The 22,706-nt window shown below is 41.7% G+C and overlaps 1 protein-coding gene across 2 annotated transcripts in view; it reads right to left on the bottom strand.

The window, feature by feature from the left end:
* The window catches only part of zbtb47b (zinc finger and BTB domain containing 47b), a 257,030-nt gene that overhangs the window by 84,267 nt on the left and 150,057 nt on the right, over positions 1-22,706 (bottom strand). For both annotated transcript variants that reach the window (XM_041184092.1, XM_041184091.1), the window contains exon 2: positions 21,225-22,604. In XM_041184092.1, the coding sequence (XP_041040026.1) occupies positions 21,225-22,523 (1,299 nt within the window). In that variant the 5' untranslated portion in view covers positions 22,524-22,604. The remainder of the gene's footprint in view (positions 1-21,224; positions 22,605-22,706) is intronic.

Here is a 22,706-nt window from a genome sequence, read left to right as displayed (position 1 = left end):
AGAGTTTAGAAGAGTGAGGGCCTTGACAAGGTGGACGTCGAAAGGATGTTTTCTCTTGTAGGCGAGTCCAGAATGAGGGATCACTGTTTTAAAATTAGGGGTCACTCTTTTAGGACAGGGATGAGGAGAATTTTTTTCTCTGAGGGTTGTGCGACTTTGGAACTCTGCCTCAGAAGGTGGTGGACGTGGGGTTATTGAATATTTTTAAGGCAGAGGTAGATAGATTCTTGTTAGGCAAGGGAATCAAAGGCTATCAGGGTTAGATGGGAATGTGGAAATCGAAATACAAATTGATCAGCCATGATCTTATTGAATGGCAGAGCAGGCTAGAGAGGCCGAATGGTCTACTCCTGTTCCTATTTCTTAAGTTTTTAAATCAGTCACCACCTGAAAATAAAGGACAGGTTTCTGTTAACTAACCTGGTGTGTGTTTCCAGCTTTTGTGGCGTTTTCATTCTAGTCCATGTACCAGTTAACGGCTCCTTTATAGTCAAAAGATTTAGGAATACTGACAAAGCCACTTATTTTTGTATTTAGTCTTGAAATATTGGTGATGCTGGTAAAGCAGCATGTATTGCCCTTACAGCATTAAGATTCACCAACTGGAGTCACCTGTCAGCCAGATCCAGTAGAGGTGGTGAGTTAGTGATTCTTGTGAAGGCAAAGGGTATGGTTGAGGCACTAAATTAGCACTTTGGCAGCATCCTCTTCTCTGGTGAAGGCAGATGCAAAGCAGTAGTAAAGGAGGGGGTAGCAAAAATATTGGATTAGATAAAAATAGAGTATGTACTGAAAAGGTTGGCAGTCCTCCAGGTAGAAAAGTCATCCAATCTGGATGAGATGTGTCCTAAGCCACTTGGGGGAGTAAGGGTGGAAATTGCAGAGTCACTGGCCACAATCTTCCAAACCTCCTTTGATATGGGAGTCATGCCAGAAGACTGAGGATGGTAAATGTTACACCACTGTTTTAAAAAATGGAAGAGGGGTAAATCCAGTCATAACAGGCCAGTCAGCCCATGTTGGGGAAACATTTGGAGTGTGTTGTCAAGGACCAAAATTGCTTGCACTTTGGAAAAATTTGGGTTAGTAAATTTAAAATTAACAAATCTTTCTTAATTTAAGCAAGATTAAAGACAAATCATATTTGACTAACTTGATTGAGTCAGCAGTGGAAAATGTTGATGCGTTTGGTCTTGTGTATATAGACCCTTACAGGGGGTCTGGAGGGGCTTTACTAGAATGGTATGGTGTATTAGGATCTTCAGTTACGTGGAGTAGCTGCGTTTGTTCTTCTGAACCAGAACAGATTTAGTAGAGGTGTTGAGTAAACAAGGAGGTCCTTGCTTTAGTACCAGAAGGGCAAGTCGCTTGACACATTTTAAGGTGATTGACAAAATGGGGTGACATGAGAAATATTTTTCAGTTGTTGTGACCTGGAATGCTTTGCCTGAAAGGATAGTGGAAGCAAAATAATAACTTTCAAATTGTAGATGAATAAATACTTGAAGGGAAAAGAAATGCAAGGCTATGGGGAAATCCATCAGGAATGAAAGATTTGGAGAAAACTCATACCATAATAAAGCTCCATGCTTATGATATCAAACATGTGTTATCACTGTCACCCTCCCCTTTGCCTTCCTTGCTATCATTCTCAATCAAGCCGTTTTCTTGATCTGCATCCAGAGGTTAATTTTTAAGCCATAATCCTTGAATTATATGTTCACCATCAAAATTATTTAATAAAGACTTGATATCAGAAAAGGATGTCTGGTTATATCTACAATAATATTGTTTTGATTCCATTGCAGTAATTACTCAATCCAAATTGGAAGCATTCACCAAACTGGCTCCTGTGTGGTTTTGTTTAATTTCCAAGTAGATCATACCTCTCCTACACAATTAGCTTCGTAAAAACCTGCAAACATTTTGCCACTAGTTGGGCTCCTCCAGTAAAGCAAAGTAATGGGGAGTTCGACTTTCCTCCTTCAGAGCTCTGTGCTTTACTCATCACAATAAGGTCAGCTTTTCATGGGTGCCTTTTATTAGTTACAATACAGCCAAGAGAAACAATTGACTTTTAAAAAGCATTAACCTAACATTGCTGAATATGATAACGATCACTTTGTTCATGTCCTACTCATTACCCATAAGCACATCGTACTGGGCAAAGTCACTTCCAGTGTGTTACGGAAGTGCAGTGTTCCAGAATTGAAGGCAATTGTTGGTAAACATTTTAGCTGAAGAAACCACTGACCTTTTCAGAAGAGGAGGCTGCCATTAGGTCCATTGTGTCTGTGCTGACTTTTTGAGAGCACCATGGCTTCGTATCTTCCTTTGCTTTAAATATTTATCCAGTTTTGCCCCTAAACAATGCAGTGGTCTCTAGCTTAGCTATTCCCTGTGGCAAGGTTATGTTTCATGTTTCAAATTGATGTCTCCTTCTAACTGTCTTCCAAGCCAAGATATACATTTCCCTATTCATTTTATCAAAACCCTTCATAATTTAAAAAAAAAAGTCAAGTTTTCTCTGCTCCATTGGAAATAGTGCCTGACTCTCAAGTCTCCTCACAACGAGCTTCCCATTACCTTGGTGAATCTATGTCATGCGTTGTCTATAGCTTTAATGTATTTTTTTATGACACGAATCTCCAAAATGGTACAAATCCTTCAGTTTTGACTTCATTAAAATTTTGTACAAATTGTAACTCTGTACCCTTTTGTCAGAGAAGCCAAAATGCTGGTGGCCTATTTTTAATGGCTTTATCTACTGGCATGCAGTCTTTCAGGGGATTATGTAATTCATGCATTTAGATTCATTCACAGCCTTCAGCATGTTTCTGTCTCATTCCTTCCTGTCCCCTCAAAATGTATTGCTTCACACTTATTAAATTGCAGCTGCCCGCTTTAATAACTTGGTTTTGTTTTTAAGCCATTAACAAGTCTCCTCACTTACTAAACATGCGTTCTCTCAGCCGGAGTACAAATTATTTACAACAAAAGCAAAGTAGCGCAGATACTGGAAATCTGAAACAAAAACAAAATGCTGGAAATACTTAACAGTCAGACAGCATCTAAAGAGAGAGAAGCCGAGTTAGCGTTTCAGCTCCGTTTTCTTCAGAAGTGGAAGTTGTAGATTCGACAGTTTATAAGCAAGTGCAAAGCCGGGGTCAAGGCGGAGGAGAAGGGGAGAGGGTTGGGATGGAAGGAATGAATCATAAGGAAGATCTGTGGCAGGAGTTATGAAATGATAGAAGGAATGAAGCTGCAAGGCATGACAGATGGCAGGTTGATAATACTACTGAGGACCAAGCTAGCTAGAAAGTTCTTTCTTCACTTCTCTGAAATGAGGCGCAACGGTAGAGAATGAGACAAGACTGACAGTTGACATAAAAAGGAACTCAAAAGTCCTCTACAGGCATATAAACAGTAAAAGCATAGTAAGGTGGGGCTGATTAGGAACCAAAATGAGACCTACACATGGAGGCAGAGGGCAGGGCGGAGGTACTAAATAAGTACAATGCATCTGTCTTTATTTACATGGATGATGATGCTACTTAAGTCATAATGAAAGGGGAGTTAGTGGAGACATTGGATGGGCTGAAAATTGAGAAAGAGGAGCTATAAGGGGCCGACTGTACTTCAAGTCACCAGGGCTGGCGGGATTCAGCCAAAGATGAGGAGGAAAATAAGGGTAGAAATTGCAGATTTTTTGGCCATAATTTTCCAGCCATCCTTGGTTATACAGGTGGTGCCAGAGGACTGGAGAATTGCCAATGTTGCAACCTTGTTCAAAGAAGGGTTTAAGGATAAATCCAGCAACTGCACGAAATTAGTCTAATCTTGGCAGTGGGAAAGCTTTTAGAGACAATAATCTGGGACAAAATTAAGAGTCACTTTGACAAGTTTTTTTTTATTCATTCACAAGATGTGGGCTTCGCTGGCTGGGCCAGCATTTATTGCCTACCCCTAACTGCCTTTGAAGTAGAAGGCAGTGGTGAGCTGCCTTCTTTAACTGCTGCAGTCCATGTGATGAACGTACAACAACAGTGCTGTTAGAAAGCGAGTTTCAGGGTTTTGACCCAGTGACAGTGAAGGAACAACGATTTATTTCCAAGTCAGGATGGTGAGTGACCTGGAAGGGAACTTCCAGGTGATGGTGTTCCCATCTATCTGCTGCCCTTGTCCTTCTAGATGATAGCGGTTGTGAGTTTTGAAGGTGCTGTTGAAGAAGCCTTGGTGAATTCCTGCAGTGCACCTTGTAGATGGTACACACTGCTGCCAGTGTGTGTCGGTAGTGAAGGGAGTAAATGTTTATGGATGTGGTGCCAATCAAGTGGGCTGCTTTGTCCTGGATGGTGTCAAAGTTCTTGAGTGTTTTGGGAGCTGCACTCATCCAGGCAAGTTGGGAGTATTCCATCACACTCCTGACTTGTGTCTTGTGGATGGACGGACAGACTTTGGGGAGTCAGGAGGTGAGTTACTCATCGCACGATTTCTCGCCTCTGACTGCTCTTATAGCCACATTATTTTTACGGCTAGTCCAGTTCAGTTTCTGATCAATGGTAACCCCCAGGATGTTGACTGTGAGGGATTCAGTGATGGTAATGCCATTGGATATCAAGGGGCTATGGCTGGATTCTCTCTTGTTGGAGATGGCCATTGCCTGACACTTGTGTGGCACGAGTGTTATTTGCCACCTGTCAGCCCAAGCCTGGATATTGCCCAGGTCTTACTGCATTTGGACATGGACTGCTTCAGTATCTGAGGAGTTGTGAATAGTGCTGAACATTGTGCAATCATCAGCAAACATCCCCACTTCTGACCTTATGATGGAAGTAAGGTCATTGATGAAGCAGCTGAAGTTGGCTTGGGCCGAGGACACTATCCTGAGGAACTCCTGCAATGATGTCCTGCAGCTGAGGTGACTGACCTCCAACGACCACAATCATCTTTCTTTGTGCTAGGTATAACTCCAACCAGCCGAGAGAGTTTTCCCCCCTGATTCCCTGACTCCAGTTTTGCTAGGGCTCCTTGACGCCACACATGGGTCAAATGTGGCCTTGATGTCAAGGGCAGTCAATCTAACCTCATCTCGGGAGTTCAGCTCTTTTGTCCATGTTTGAACCAAGGCTGTAATGAGGTCAGGAGCTGAGTGGCCCTGGCAGAAGCCAAACTGGGTGTCAGTGAGCAGTTTTGCTAAGCAAGTGCCGCTTGATAGCACTGCTAATGACCCCTTCTATTACTTTACTGATAATCAAGAGTGGGCTGGTAATTGGCCATTTAGATTTGTACTGCTTTTTGTGTACAGGACATACCTGGGCAATTTTCCACATAGCTGGGTAGATGCCAGTGTTGTAGGCCTACTGGAACGGCTTGGCTAGGGGCGTGGCGAGTTCTGGAGCACAAGTCTTCAGTACTATTGCCAGAATATTGTCAGGGTCCAGTGCCTTCAGCCGTTTTTGATATCACATGGAGTGAATCGAATTGGCTGAAGACTGGCATCTGTGATGCTGGGGACCTCCGGAGGAAGCCAAGATGAATCATTTACTCGGCGCTTCTGCTGAATTGTTGCGAACGCTTCAGCCTTATCTTTTGCACTGCTATGCTGGGCTCCTCCATCATTGAGGATGCTGATATTTGTGGAGCCTCCCCCTTCAGTGAGTTGTTTAATTGTCCACCACCATTCACAACTGGATGTGGCAGTACTGCAGAGCTGAGATCTGGTCTGTTGGTTGTGGGATCGCTTAGCTCTGTCTATCACTTGCTACTTATGTTGTTTGGCACACAAGTAGTCCTTTGTTATAGCTTCCCAGGTTGATACCCCATTTTTAGGTATGCCTGGTGCTGCTCCTGGCACACCCTCCTGCAGAGTTGATCCCTTGGCTTCATGGTAATGACAGTGGGGTATATGTCAGGCCATGAAGTTACAGTGCAATTTTGCTGCTGATGGATGCCCAGTCTTGAGTTGCTAGATCTGTTTGAAATCTATCCTAGCACAGTGGTAGTGCCACACAACACAATGGAGGGTGGCCTCAATGTGAAGGAGGAATTTTGTCTCCACAACGACTGCATAGTCACTCCTATCGATACAGTCATGTGCGGCAGATAGGTTGGTGAGGAGGAGGTCAAGTACGTGTTTCCCTCTAGTTGGTTCCCTCACCATCTGTCACAGACCCAGTTTAGCAGCTATGTCCTTTAGGGCTAGGCCAGCTCGGTCAGTAGGGCTGCTACCGAGCCACTCTTGGTGATGGACATTGAAGTTCCCCACCCAGAGTACATTCTGCGCCCTTACTACCCTCAGTGCTTCCTCCAAGTGGTGTTCAACATGGAGGGGCACTGATTCATCAGCTGAGGGAGGGTAGTATGTGGTAATCAGCAGAAAGTTTCCTTGCCCATGTTTGACCTGATGCCATGAGACTTCATGGGGTCCGGAATCAACGTTGAGGACTCCCAGGGCAACTCCTTCCGGACCGTATACCACTGTGCCGCCACCTCTGCTGGGTCTGTTCTGCCAGTGGGACAGGACATACCCAGTAATGGTGATGGTTGCGTCTGGGGCATTATCTGCAAGATATGATTCTGTGAGTATGACTATGTCAGGCTGTTGCTTGACTAGTCTGTGAGACAGCTCTCTCAATGTTGGCACTAGCCCCCAGATGTTAGTAAGGAGGGCTTTGCAGGGTCAAAAGGGCTGCTATTGCCGCTGCCATTTCTGGTGCCTAGGTCGATGCCGGGTGGTCCGTCTGGTTTCATTCCTTTTTTGTGACTTTGTAGCGGTTTGATACAACTGAGTGTCTTGCTAGGCCATTTCAGGGGGCAGTTAAGAGTCAACCACATTGCTGTGGGTCTGGAGTCACATGTCACAGACCAGGTAAGGATGACAGATGTCCTTCCCGAAGGGACATTAGTGAACCAGATGTTTTTTTTTTACAACAATCAGCAATGGTTTAATGGTCATCATTAGACTTTTAATTCCAGATTTTTATTGAATTCAAATTCCACCATCTGGCATGGCGGGATTCGAACCCGCGTCCCCAGAGCATTACCCTGGGTCTCTACATCACTAGTGATGAATTAGGGAAAGTCAGTTTGGATTTGTTAAAGTCAAATCATGTTTAGCTAACTTGATTTGAATTTTTTAATAATGTGACAGAAGGGTTGATTAGGTTAATCCCATTGATATGGACCAAATCTACTCGTGGCAAACAGATAAGTTCTCCTGTCTGCTGGTTATAAGAATCTCACAAACCTCTCTCAATTCAGCACAAAATCTGATATTAAATAGCAATCGCACACCACGATGAAATGAAGGTCACACAAGTGTGAATGGATGCACTCTGATTTTGAGGCTGAAGTTCATTGTTTTCATAGTGGTATGAAAACTCCTGCTCATATTTTACCTGTTCTGGCAAAGCATTCTATGCTTTAGCAACTACATATGTTAAAAATTTTCTGCTATCTCCTTCTCCTGGTGGTGCATGATCAACAACATTGGGTGTCTAAAGTCAGAAATTTCCAGTCGCTTGAACACCCTTCAATAGATGAGCAAAGTTTACAGAAGGGGAGAAGGGGTGGGTGGGTAGAGGAGAAAGGTTTTCTCCAGTGCCAGCAATTTTATTTTTGTGCTCATTGCCATCTAGCAAATCTTAACCGCTAGCACACAAAATTCTCTTTAAAAATTATTACCACACCAAATGTGCAATTTACTCTAACTATGGAAAAATTACATCCAGATTACAAATCCTTGGTCTAATTACACCATTCTGATGCCAAGACCTCTCAATTCCCAACAACAAAAAAAGCTATGAGGAACAACCACTTTAAAGCCAGTAATGGTTTCGTGCTCAGTAATCGCAGTATCATTTACTGATGTACTTTCATGCTTTAACAGACTTCACTGCCAAAATCACTCTTTGTAAGAAATGCTTTCTGTATGCTCCGTTCCAGGTACACATGGAAGTTCACTTTTTTATTCTAAGTTAGTTTCTCCTGGCTTTCCTTTTAAGAAATCTCCCTCAGTTCAGAACTACTGCCGGAGGCTTCCCAGGCAAAACTAGTCAAGGAATGAGCTTATTTATGGGTAAGAGGTTCCTGGGTGTTATTGTGGGCACTTCATTCTAGAAAGGGCATTAAAATATACAGTACACTGTGTGGATTTACCAGAATAATAGAATAGGAAACTTGTTTTATGAAGAAAGATACGAGATTTTGGTGCAACAAAGGCTAAGAGGGAACTTAAACATAGATTTTTCAAATTATGCAGATTTTGGGATTAATCTTCCCTAATTCATCCTTTCATTGGTTGGAAAAGGTGGTGAGAGGGCATCATTTTTAAATATTGCTAAGAATGAGATAGGTAGAAGTGTCTTTAACATATAAAATTGTTACAGCATGGAAAGTCTTACCATGGAATAGTTGAGAAGCGATCATTGTCTTTTAGAGGAAAAATAGATAAATATTTGAAGACACAGGGCCACGGAGAGAAAGTGGGGCAATGGAATTAATTTCCAATTGGTCCAGCAAAGAACCAACACAGACTTAATGAGATGAATGTTTTTTTTTCCTGAGACATCCAGTAGGATCAGATCCAATCCGTCCAAATTTGTAGTATTGACAAAACCTTGCCTAGCTGATAATGTTAGAAAAATGTGGGGTATTCTACAACTTAGTATATTCCTTGTAATCTAAAGTTGCTTAATTCAAATTAACAAATGTTTCAATCTTCTAGCATTAAATTCCTACTTTACAGCATTGCTTACAGTTATAATTTAAATTACTGTATTTTTAAAGATTACCTAGAGTACAGCATGCTAAGTGAGGAGACAGATGGGGAAAGGAATCATACCCTACTCTTGGTACACGAATCTACCAATGTTGCGGTTTCTGTTGAATTGCACAGTAAGGAAGCTGTTTTTAAACAATGTTTACTTTGGACATGTACAACTTTCCACATGATTATAGTGTGAAAATGTTCAAGTCTTATTAGTTTTGCACCACAAATGGAGAGTATAAAAGAGAAAACTTTCATACTGCATTTTGAAATGAGCATGACCATGTATAAACAGAACATCACTAAAAATGCCTCCATTGTGCTTTAAAAAAAACCTCAAGGTGGCAAAATTAAAAATAGAAAATACTTTATAGATTAGGCAGTATCAGTGGTTTCAGATAGAAGACCCTTCATCAGAACTCAGTTCCTTTGGCTCGGTGTTAGCAATCTCACCTCAGTCACATGGACTGCAGCGGTTCAAGAAGGCAGCTCACCACCACCTTCTTGGGCCAATTATGGGTGGGCAAAAAATGCCGGCCTAGCCAGCGACGTGTGGGTTCAAGTCCTAGGACTTGAGCACATTATCATGACTGACACTTCAATGTAACACGAGGGAATACGGCATTGTTGAAAGTGTCCTCTTTAGGGTGAGGCATTAAGTCAGGGTTCACTTAGATTGTCCAGAGGAACTTTAAACATCCCATGAAGGAGTTCTCCCAATATTTTGGTCAGCATTCGTTCTACAACACCAAGAAATGATTACCTAATCACTAAACTTATCTTTGTTTTCTGGTATCTTCCTGTGTCTGAATTGATTACTAGATTTGGCTACATAATTACATTTCCAAAGTAATTTACTGGACCTGAAAGGCATGTTAGGAAGGCAAGTTTATTCGTCTTTCTTTCCCAATGCCAAAGATTAAAATTGCCTAAGCCAAAGCTGAGTTGTGCTTTAAACTGGTGGTTACCACATCTGAGTGGTTGCTAGAAAATGCATAAAAGGAGCCTGATAACGATTGTCTCGTCAACTTCTGACAGTCCTCTCCAGCACAGGTGTGCGGCTATGGTCCTCTGGACATTTCTGCACAGGCTGCATTCAGAAACTGGTCATAAGGGTGGTTTGTTTGAGAAAAGGAAATATCACATTGAAGCAGCAAGATGTGCTTTATGGAGGCAAGGACATTATTGGAGATATAGTGTAGATAAGCTTTATTCTGCATCAGGCTGTGAAGGGACAGTTGACCTCTGGTAGAGAAGTTGAAGCATGAGCAATCGCGGAATGCCAGCTAGTGAGATAGCTTCCCAATCTATAAATGTAGCTCACACCTCCGCAGAGGTCAATAATTGATCAAAAGGGAAAATCAAGGATAATTTTCTTTGGCGAACATAGGAAGTGTTTTAAGTATAGGAGTGTAATACTCCATATTACTAAACATAGATAAAAACTTACTATCTTGTAACATTTCTTTCAATACTTATACTCAGTCATCCCATTAGGGTGACAGGGAGAGGTAGGTGTGGGAGGAGGAGGAGGAAAGAGACAAATTTGAATCTTCCTGGGGGCCTTTAGTATTATTACATTTACATGTGGAAGAAGGTCCATATGGGAGTGCCAGGAACTGCGATTTGGGACTGGATGATCTGAAACAGGGAAATTAATAGCCAAATGTTGCCATGGGACTAATTTTATCTTAATGTGCAAGTACATTATCACTGGCCAGCCTGTTTGAGTCACTGCCCTAATGATAGAGCATAGTATTCATAGTAATGATGGGGCATAGCATTCTGGTGTGAATTAAACACCTCCCATCTCCACTTGACTGCAAAAGAGGTAAAACTTGTCATTTTCTCAGCTTTTGGGACTCCAATCTAAGGATTGACTAGTGAGTAATTTCTTCGCCTTCCCCAAAAAAATAGCCCACTAAATAACACAATACACAACAAAAAAAGGCTTGAAGAAAGGATTATCAACCATGCATCTGACAAGGTTCGAGTACAATTGCTAAATATAAAATACAATTGCCCCAGGCAAGTAAAACAGGAACAAATGTTACAAAAGCATTGAAATGAGGAAGAGAACATAACAAAGCTTTTTATTTCTTCAAGGACTTTGCCAGTTCTTTAGAACCTAGCTGTAATGGTACCCCAATCTCACATCCTTGTGCTTAAAATAAACCACATCCTCCAGAAGGTCACCCTAGAGCCCTGCCTGTTATCCCTTTGAGGTCCTGCTGACATTACTTGAAAATTTCCAGCACTTCATCACCATGTTTCCTGAAGAGACATCCCTCAAAGGGAATTTATAGGAAGTATTGCTTTGGGTCAATAGGAAGTGTCTCCAATCCCATGCTGTCCAATGGGTCACCACTTACTTACAGAATCTCATGTACTTACTGTCGTAGTAACTGCTTAAATTCACAGCAACATACAGGATTGCCACAAATATAATTATCACCTTGTCTGCACCATATGTTGCTAACATTGAGGATCAGTATTGCTCTCTTCCCACTGGCTGGCCCAACGGGCAAGCAGACTGCACACGTTAATAACAAAACGTGTGTAAGCCAAAAGCATGAATTCTCCAAGAAACTTTTAAATAGTGACAGCTGATTCCCAGAGAGTGTGCCCAAAACAACTTGTTGCCTTCAATACTGACATCAAAACTGTGGACAGTCATAGCACAGTGTGGGTGGAGAAACATAAAAAAAGCTGCAGGTATAAGCGACAACTAAACCAAACAATAAAATGCAATGAAGCAAAAGGAAAGGAAAAAACTAGGTTCATGAACTTTTCTTTAAGTTTGGTGATGAGGGCAAAAGGAGCATGTTGTATAACCAGAACAAACTGATGTATTTTGTAGAAATATTAAAGTGGCATCCTTCCTAATGATTTCCCCAATTTGGAAGAAAAATCTGACAGCATAGGAGACGGTCAACCAGCTCATTATGCCTGTATCTCCAATTATCAAGTTCAGGCAACCTGAGCTACAGTATTATATAATCAATTACTGGTCCCACTAGTATTGTGTTATTGGTTAGAAGCAAACCTACACTAATGAATTTAAGATGGCACTGGTAGGTGTGTAGTTGAGCTTACTGCTGGGGGAACAAAACAAACTATATTTAACATTAGCCTGCTGGTGGTACTGAGGTACTCTAATTCTTGAAATTCGTACTGGACAAGTTCTGTCGAAGGGTCATGAGAACTCGAAACGTCAACTCTTCTTCTCCGCCGATGCTGCCAGACCTGCTGAGTTTTTCCAGGTTATTCTGTTTTTGTATCAATGGCACCTGCTCTTGAAGCACATGCAATGGGTTCACAAAAATATCAGCTTCCCTTGGTGATTAATGCAAATACACAGGCCAGGGATATTCCAGCGCTGAACCTTGATCGATGCTGAACTGGGGGGGGGATATCAGGTAACCCCAAGTTAATTGAGAGAGAGGTAGCAGCAAAGACAGAAAATGCTGGAAAAACTCAGCCGGTCTAACAGCACCTGTGCAGGGAAAAAACGCAACTTGAAACGTTAACTCTTTTTTTTTGTCTCCACAGATGCTGTTAGACCTGCAGAGATTTTCCCAGCATTTTCTGTTTTTGTTTCAGGTTTCCAGCATCCAGAGTGTTTTGCTTTTATCTTAGAGGTAGCAGCAATTGGGTGCGCATGAAAATTCCATCCTAAAACTTTAACTTTCAAAAGCAGTTGCAAAAAGATGAGACAAACAAATCAGCACACAAACGAGCTACCACTGTAAAGCATTCTATCAAGTATAAGGCTGCATCAAGATTCATCAGATAGCTATACAATAAGAGTACAGAACATCATTGTGGAAAAAGCATAGAGTACATTTATGGACCTAAAGAAGCAAATGTGTACATTAAATTTGCATTCACCGACCCAGAGCACGAGACTACAAGTCAAATCAACGCATCTGTGCTTCAGTAACCTGACTACACTAATACTGAACCCTCCAATCTGCACCAGGCCACCATGTTGCTATGTCAACCTTGGCTCAATATTAAAAAAGTGAGCATAAATTCCACCATGTGAAAAATACAAAATGCAAACTTCTAAAAACTAAATCATTGGTGCAAACATTGCAGAAAGGGTCACACTAATTATTGCTTGAAAATATAGGAGTTTATTTTTTGAAATGCCAACATAGAGAATTTGCCAACTGTGAGTGCAAAGAGGAAAATGGGTCAACTGGTAGCCCCACCCAAACAGCAACAAAACATCCACTGCTTTACATAGCACTTCTCTTATCATGAGGTACCACTTACAGTTTCTTTCCTTTCTTCTGCCTGATCCATGACTGCAGACTGCACCTGACTATTCTGTACTCCAAAAGCATGATTTCTGACTGACGTGTATTACCAGCCAGAATTGCTTGGTTAGCTTACACAGGCTCTTAACCACAATCAGATGCTCAAGTGAACATTTTTGAAAAATTCCCAGGCGGCTTGACAAAAAGCCCCTACTGTTGTTTTAGGAGTTGGCACACACATGACGCCTTGCAGGCCCACTTTTAAAAGGAACTTGGGGTCTTCTAAGAGGAAGCCATTAAGGAAGCTGGGTCACAAACTTAAAGCATTTTGAAGTTACTGAGCTCATGGGCCAATTTAAACAATTTAGGAAGAACGCGAAGCTGACTGAGACAACAGGCATTTTGTGCTATTAGGTTACACAGAAAAGCCACATCATCGAAAATTAGCAGGGAGAAAAATACATATTCAAGGATGTTAATAGGCAAAACCATTATACATGATGTTCAAGAGCTTTGTTAACAGAGGGGCAGCAGCACCACACTGCACAATAAATAAGACCAGCAGCATGCTTAAAAGGATATCAGATATCTTGAGTACAGCACCTTTAACATAAGGGACACTCCAATGCTTCACAAAGTGGGAGCTGAACACAAACAGCAGAAAAGGGGTGGTGGTTATGGGGAGGATGAAAGAAGGAGGTTTTAAGAAGAGCTTTTGAAGGTTAGGAGAGATGCAAGGAGGAGGGGGGAATTGAGAATAGAAATGTAAACTGGAAGGAGGGTGGATGTACAGCTGCAAGAAGGAAGGTTTTTTTTTTACAGTAAAGCAAAAGGAGAAATAAAAAAATGAGGAAAAGAGCATAAAGCAAATTTCAGACATGTTGGGCAGTCATACATTTATTACATCTCACCAAAAATTCTAGCTGATATCCCAGTTTCAGCATCACAACACTAGGGGGGACAAACAACGCAAAGTCCTAGTACAGCAAAGCAAATCAACCCAATAGAATCTGAAAGCAGTTTTAGCTTTGGAAGGCCGTCAGACACTAAGCATTTAAAAAAAAAATACTGCAGGCCTCCACAACTTTCAGCAAAAGTTAACAAACTGCATGAATAAGTGAAGCCTACTTGACAGCATGATGTAATTCATACAAATGCTGTTCACAGCAAAAAAAACGTATTCAAAGTGTGACAGGGATGGTTCATTGCAGGAACTCACAAAAATGCTATATTTAACTTTGCTGACCTCTATACTTGATCCCCATAGCTCCTGCCAACCGCAAAAAAAAAACCCAAACCCACTAGCAAGTGAATGAAGGTCAGCAGTGTGAGCACAGAAAACAAGCACATTCTTGAGGCTGACATTCACTTCAGAAACCTGAAAGTCTTCATGCCTGATGAAGCCGGGGTGAAAAATGCCCAGTAGGTACAGGGTTGCTAAATGTCTAAGCACAATGTGCAAAATGCACAGAGCACAGCAACTTTACATGATTTTTAAAAATAAATTGAAAAATCAAGATGAAGGTGCTAAGATCCACAATCCAGAGGGCAACCACATTGCTGTGGGCCTGGAGCCACTTGTAAGTCAGATCAGATAAAGATGGCAGATTTCCTTCCCTAAAGTGCATAAGCGAACCAGATGGGTTTTTACAATAATCAATGATAGTTTCATGGGCATCATTACTGAGGCTAGCTTTATATTCCAGATTTATTAATTGAATTTAAATTCTACCAGCTGCTGTAGTGTGATTTGAGCCCATGTCCTCAAAGCATTAGCCTGGGCCTCTGGATTACAAGTCCTGTGACATTACCACTAAGCCCCAATGTGCAACTCTTCCAGTGGCTCTTAGTAAATGGACCATTGGTCAAAGTGCTCTGACACTTTGGAACTGGCCATACTTCGATTTTTGATTGGATTGAATTGATTGGATTTCAACCTGGATTGATCTGACACACCATCTTAACTATTAGCTGCTTTATAAATTAGTCCTGGAGCTTAAAAATGAATGGGTCCATTTTGTTCCCCTTGCAATAAAGGCTAACATGCAATTTGCCTTCCTGATTCTTTGCTGTACCTGCATGCCAACTTCGTATTCCTTGTATCAGTACATGCAATCCCCTCTGGAACATCAACATTTACATGTGGCACGTCTTTTTTAAAAATATTCTGCTTTCCTATCTTACTGCCAAAATGAGAAACCTCACACTTCTCCACATATGTTCCATCTACCAAAATTCTGACAGAGATGGACAGACTGGGTGCAGGGAGGATATTTCCTCTGGCTAGGGGTTTTAGAACAAGGAGTCACAGTCTCAGGTTACGGGGTAGACCATTTAGGTCAGAGGTGAGGAGAAACTTCTTCACTCAGAGGGTGGTGAGTCTATGGGATTGTCTAACACAGAAGGCTGTGGAGGCTAAGACACTAAATATATTTAAGAAGGAAAGAGATAGATTTCTGGACTCTAAAAGCATCAAGGGGTATGGGGAGAGCGCAGGAGTACAGCGTTGAGATACAGGATCAGCCATGGTCATACTGAATGGCGGAGCAGGCTCAAAGGGCCGAATGACCTACTCCTGCTCCTATTTTCTATGTTTCTACCACCTTGTCTACTCACTTAACATGTCTATAGCTCTTTGTAGCCTCTGAGTCCTCCTCACAGCTTACATTCTCACCTATCTTTATATCAGCAAACTGAGATATATTACTCTCAGTCTCTTCATCTAAGTCATTACTAAATAGCTGAGGCCCCAACATGGATCTTTGTGACACTCATTAGTTACAGCCTGTTAACTTGAAAATGTCCCGTTTATCACTACTCTCTGCTTCCAGGCTTGGCCTAAATAGCCAAGTGGTTATGGTACTGGGTTTGTAACCCCAAGATCAAGAGTTCAAATTTAAAAGATTTAAAAGATTATCAAGAGTTCAAATCTCACAATGGCAAACTATGAAACAATGTAACTTCATCTGAAACAGATGGAAACAGGTTTACTCAAAAGAGTATCAAGAGTTCAAATCTCACAATGGCAAACTATGAAACAATGTAACTTTATCTGAAACAGATGGAAACGTGTTTGTACTCGAAAGAGTTACTCTCTGCTTCCCGTTTGTTAACCAATCCTCTATCCATGTATCACCCTCAACTCAATGAGCCCTTACCTTATCTATTAACCTTTTGTATGGCTCCTTATCAAATGCCTTTTAGGATTCTAAGTATACTACATCTACTGTTTCCCCTTTATCTCCCCTACTAGCTATATCCACAAAAAACTAATAAATTTGTCAAACAAGACTGATTCCCCTTTTGTAAAACTGTGCTGACTTTGTCTGATCATGCTATGATTCCCTAAGTACACTGTTCATATTCCTTTAATAATAAGTCATAGCAGTTTGCCAATGACCGACATCAAGCTAACGGGCCTGTTGTTCCCTGTTTTCTCTCTCCGTCCTTTCTTGAATAACGGTGTGATATTTGCTAATTCCCAGTCCACTGGGAGGTAAAGCCACAATCAGATCAGCTATGATGTTATTGAATGGCGGAGCTCAATGGTCTGCTTTTGCTCCTATTTCTTATGAGTTTCCCTACTATTTTTTCTCCGCTGAAATTAATTACCTTAATTTCCTCACTCTTATCAGCCTCTCATTACCCTCTATTTCCGGTAGATAACTTGTGAAGAGACAAAATATTTGTTCAACGTCTCTGCCATTTCCTCAATGCTCATGGTAACTTCTCCTGACTCTACCTCTCAGGGGCCAACAATTACTTTAGCTACTTTCTTCCTTTTTAAATACTTGGGGAAGCTTTCCCAATCTGTGTTGATATTCCTGGCTAGTTTACACTCATATTCTAATTTCTCTATCAATTTTTCAGTAGCCCTTAGCTGGTTCCTAACACACTCCACTCGTCAGGCTTACCACTGTTCTTTACAACATCATAAGGTTCTTTTTTAATCTGATTAAGTCCTTAACTTGTTTTGTTAACTACTGATGGATCTTTCCTGCTGTGCTCTTGTTTTTTTAATGAAATATACTTCAGTTGAATATTTCAAATCCTTTTACTAAATGTTTCCCTTTTAGTCTATTTACTCAATCAACTTTAGTCAGCTCCCCCTTCCTACCTATCTAACTGGTTTTGTTTATTTTTGATTTGGGACTACAACAATTTGCTTTCAAACTTAATCTGGAATTCAATTATATTGTGATCACCCTTTCCCAGCAGATCGTTTACTATGAGATTACTAATTAACCCTGTGTTGTTGCACAATACTAGATCGAAAATAGCTTTATCCCCAGTTGGTTCCACAATGTATTGTTCCAAGAAACTGTCATGAAAGTCTTCTACAAACTCCCGATTCCTCAAAGACTTTCGACCAAATGCAAAGCACAAGTCAGAAATGTGATGGAATACTCTCCACTTGCCTGGATGAATGCAGCTCCCACAACACTCAAGACACTTGACACCATCCAAGACAAAGCAGCCTACTTGACTGGCACCCCATTCATCACCTGAAACATTCACTACCTGTACCACAGGCACACCATAGCTGCCGTGTGTACCACTTGCAAGATGCACTGCAACAACTCGCTAAATTTTTTCCAGTGCCATCAAAATCCATGATCTCTACCACCTAAGGAAAAGGCAGCAGTTGCATGGGAACAATACTACCACCAAGTCTTGCAAGATCCTAATTTCGAAATATATTGCTATTCCTTCAGAATGCTGGGTCAAAATCCTGAAACTGCTCACCCAATAGCACTCTGAGCATACCTTCACCACACGGGCAATAAATGCTGGTGTGATGCTCACATCCTGTGAATGAATAAGGTGATTTGTAAAAACATAATGCTGTGCTTTGGAACAGGTATTTGATGGATCTGCTGGCTCTGCATCGCATTCAAGTGTTACTACCTCTTGAATCACTCTCCAAGCAAGTGTTTGTTAAACTTTTGTGTCAAACCAACAAGACAGCTAGTTCTCCCTTTTAACACTAAAATGGTTAACAATGAAATTTAACAAGTTCAGATAGTAAATGGGATCACCTGGGACCTGGGAACTCTTAGCATTTTAACACATCGAGTGATAAGGTAAAACGGTCAAGGACTAAACCTTGTGATGGCCTCAGACCACTTACTAAAATATGATGCACTATTAGCTTAAGGACTTTGCTTTTACTTTAACTGCTACATTCCTGAATTACACAAGGCATTTTGTGATGTGAATCCCAAACTCCTCACAGTGACCTACAATTGGGAACACAGTAGACTCAGTTTAATTCACCTAAATCCGGGATAAGATGACAAAATTTAAAAGCAATTTTGCTACCTGAAAGTTTATTACATTGGTTACAGTGGTTGCATTTAAGCCCCACCTCTTGCCAGAAAACCCAAACCTCCCATCAGGCATCCCTTCCTTAGGCCCAATTCATGTCCTTCTCTTGGATCTCTCGCATGCCCACCCCCCACTGTACTAATCCCTGTGTCACTGAAATGCTTACCATCCAGCCTCCCTTCGTGCCTCACATGCTCGCTGATTTAGGAACAGTTAACTTTCCTCAGGTTCTGACCACCTTCCTTTCAAAACGACTGCATCCTCAGGAATGCTAAAAATTACGCTGACAACCAATTTAAGATGGTCAGTGGGGCTTGCAGAGCAGCCCAATTGCGTGTGCTGGAAGCTACATATATTAATACACAGGGCCCTATTTGTAACAGACAGAAAAAAAACATGTCTACAGATTGCGACAAAATAAGTGACAGCCATTTACCGACTCATTCCTCATGGCAATACCTCGACCAGAGTGCACTTGCCAACAATCAGCACTCTCATCTCTTACAGTATTTTCCCTTATATTGGTATTCTTGCAAGTGTCCTGATGAGTGGAAGGCAAAAAGCTTCTACATCTCTTTTTTCATCACTTGAATACATTTTTGCTGAGATTAAATATCTCCTTAAAAGTCTGCCACTGCATCTCTACTGTCCTACTTTTTAAACTTAGGTTTCCCAATTTACTTCAGCTAGCTCTGCTGTCACTATCCTTATAATTACATTTATTCAGGTTTAAAATGCTAGTTTTAGAACAACTCTTCAGCCCATCAAACTGAACATGAAATTCTATGATGTTATGATCACTGTCACCTAAAAGCTCCTTTACCATGATGTTATTGACTAATCCTGTCTCATTGCTCATTACTAGGTCCAGAATATCCTGCTTCCTGGTTGGCTCTAGAACGTACCTGCTCTAAGAAATTGTCCCACATGCTGTCAAGACTTCTTTTTGCCTGCCAATTCTTAGATCTGTCAGAATAGGCACCTTGAAACTTTTTAAAAATTTGTTCTTTCATGGGATGCGTGCGTGACTGGCTCGGCCAGAATTTGTTGCCCATTTCTAATTGGCCTTGAGAAGGTGGTATTCAGCCGCCTTCTTGAACCGCTGCAATCCATGCAGTGTAAGTGCACTCACAATGCTGCTAGGGAGTTCTAGGATTTTGACCCAGCGACAGTGAAGGAATGGCAATATACTCCCAAGTCAGGATCGTGTGTGGCTTTGAGTGGAATGTGCAGATGATGGTGTCCCCATGCAACTGCTGCTTTTGTAGGAGCATAGGAGCAGAGTAGGCCATACGGCCCCTCAAGCCTGCTCCGCCATTTAACTGGATCATGCTGATCTTTTACCTCAACACCATCTTCCTGCACTATCCCGGTATCTCTTGATGTCATTGGTGTCTAGAAATCTATTGAATTCTGCTTTGAATATACTCAATGACTGAGCCTCCAGAGGCCTCTGAGAATTCTTAGATTCACTTCTGACAGAAGAAATTCCTCTCCATCTCAGTCTTATTCTGAGACTGTGCCCCCTGGTTCTGGGCCTCCCCCTGACAGCCAAGGGGAACATCCTTCCTGCATCTACCCTGTCAAGCTATGTAAGAATTTTGTACACCTCAATGAGATCACCTCTCATTCTTCTAAACTTTATTGTCCTTCTAGGTGGTAAAGGCTGCAGGTCTTGAAGGAGCCGAAGGGGACTTGGTAGGTTGCTGCAGTGCATCTTGTAGATAGTACACACTGCTGCCATTGTGCATTGGCAGGAGGAGTGAATATCTAAGGTGGGAACAAATTCCATCTGCCATCTTGCCCACTGTGTCTGTTTGAGCCATGCTGTATGTGACCTCAGTGATCAAGTGGATCTAAGCTTGGTTTCAAACCCCATAGACCATCATACCATCTCAGCCAATCTGCAGCCGAAGTCCCCTTCCGTGCTTTTGTCACCTTCAGGAATGAGCCATAAATGCTGACCTAGCCAGCGACGCCCACATCTTCTGAATGAATAAAAAAAACTCTTACCCAATACTCTACTGCCCAACCTTACACCCTCCATAGTCCGCTCATATCCTCTCATCATACCCTGCTTTCGAGGGTATGAGAAATCTGGAATCACCTTCCTCTAAAAGGATTCTGGGTCAACTGCAATTTTCAAAACTGAGTTACATAAAGTTCTGTAAAGTTATGAAGAGCTATGGAGCAAAGCAAGGTCAAAAGTGAAACTGAAATAGCAGAACAGCCTATTCCTGTCCCTATGTTCCCTTCCCTCATTTCAACATTACTTCTGTTCTTGCTGATAGTCACTGGCTTCTGATGCTCCAATACCTACAGTTTGAAATTCTCATCCTTACAATTAAATCCTTAAAGGTCTTACTCACCACAATCCCTACAACCCTCTAGAACTCTCCATTCCTCCAATGCTGCATTCCTTCATCCCAGAGAGAAAACATTGCTGAATGGTCAGTCAGGCTAATTATTACTGTCCATTCTGTGATGCTATTTTACATTATCAATAGATTTTGACCCAAATACATCTTTTAAATTACCCTTTGACCAAAAGAATTGCAGTACCAAAGTTCGAGAAACATAATTACCAATTCTGTAGGGCACAAGAGTATTATGGAGATTAGCCTGAAATCTACATAGCAACCAGCAGAAATAAAACTTAGTACAAATTCATCAGTTGCAACTGGGCTTCCCTGCAATGGTAAAATGGCTAGGCATCTACTACAGGATTGAATTAGAACTCTAAAGACATCATTCTGGCTCCAAAAGTGTTACGTATAATGAAGGGGCATGAGTTTAGCTTTAAAATCAAAATGTCATTTGGTGACTAAAATCGAGATTGTGAGTGAAAATTAATAACCTACCTGAATACTTTTCTCACAGTCAGTCTGGTGATGCAGTGATAGCTCACTTTCCAGTACAAATCGCTTGCCACACTTATCACAGATCTGCATGCGGCTGTGTGTGACATTCATGTGCTTCTCTAGGTACCAGCGGTTATTGAAGACCCGGGGACACTTTTTGCAGGGGAAGTGCTGTTTCTCTTCAATTTTCACCTTCTGATTTGAGCCATCAGAATCCTTCTTTCGCTTCCGACCTCGCGTGCTCACTTCCTGTTTGGACTGTCTCCGTGACCTGCTGGGAGCTGCAGGAGTTGAGCCTTTGGAAGCAGTTGAGGCTCTTGCTCTTCTTCGCGTTGTTTGCCCACTTTCAGTTTTAACTTCTGGAGTATCAGGGTTATTATCACCTTCATTGACATCTTCATCACTCTCTTCAACTTCCTCCTCCTCTTCTTCACTAACATCTTCTTCATCCTCCTCTTCATCTCCATCATCAGCATCGTCATCATCATCCTCCTCCTCGTCCTCATCATCATCGTCATCATCCTCTTCATCGTCCTCCTCTTCATCTTCAGGGCACCTACCTAAAACAGCCGTAGCCTCTGAAGGTGAAGACATACCCTCAGCCCCTTTAGAAACATTCAGTGTCTGGTTGTTAAGGTTAACTTCCACGATAATCTGTTCCCTGTTGTACGAGCCCCTACTGTCTGAATCATCATCCAACTGCTCAGTATCTCCCTCAATCTTGCACACTGTTTGGTCATCGTTCTCCTCCTTATAATACTGTTGTTTTGGCTGAATTGGCGAGTGCTGTTTCCCAGTGTTGTCCTCCACACGCACTGAGTATGGATTGTTGCCCTCTCGAGCATAGATTTTTGGGTGCGAATCCACCTCCTGCTTGATCTCACGGTAAAACTGAGAGCCGAGGGGATTGCTGCGGCTTTCCTGTTTTGACATATCGCTAGCCACCGTTGTCAAGTTTAAAGACCGGCTATCTATTAATTCCTGACAAGAAGTGGCAATATCATTCATCTGCAGAACTGCAGCAGCATTCAGCACATCCTGCACATTGCAGGCGTTTACCAGCAGTTTTGAAGTGTAGATAAAGTTAAGGATTTGCTGAAACCCTTGAGACGTTAAAGCTTCGAGCGAAAGTTCGACACGTTGAAGCTGCTTGTTTTGTGTGAAGAGGGAGTGAAAGAACTGGCTGTAGGCTGCGAGCACCCCTTTGTGAGCAGGGAACGTGTTCTTCTGGCGCACTAATACAATGTCTACATCACACAGGTCTGGTTGAAACAGGCGCTGCTCATTCAGTCTGTCCATCAAACAAGTAAAGTGGAGGGCAACATCCTCCACCAGAGAATACTCAGTGGAAGGGTAGTCAGTGGTCTTTTCAACTATCAGCTGAAAGAAAAAAGGGAAAATAAAAACATCAAAACTTTGCAGAAAGATTTTTTTTTACACTGGGAGTGTGTTTGTTTAATATATATAATCAGGTAGCTAATG

Source organism: Carcharodon carcharias, chromosome 3 (genome assembly GCF_017639515.1).
Source record: "Carcharodon carcharias isolate sCarCar2 chromosome 3, sCarCar2.pri, whole genome shotgun sequence".
Classification (NCBI taxonomy): domain Eukaryota; kingdom Metazoa; phylum Chordata; class Chondrichthyes; order Lamniformes; family Lamnidae; genus Carcharodon; species Carcharodon carcharias.
Note: the sequence above shows the minus strand (reverse complement) of the source record. Positions and strands in the feature narration are given on the sequence as shown.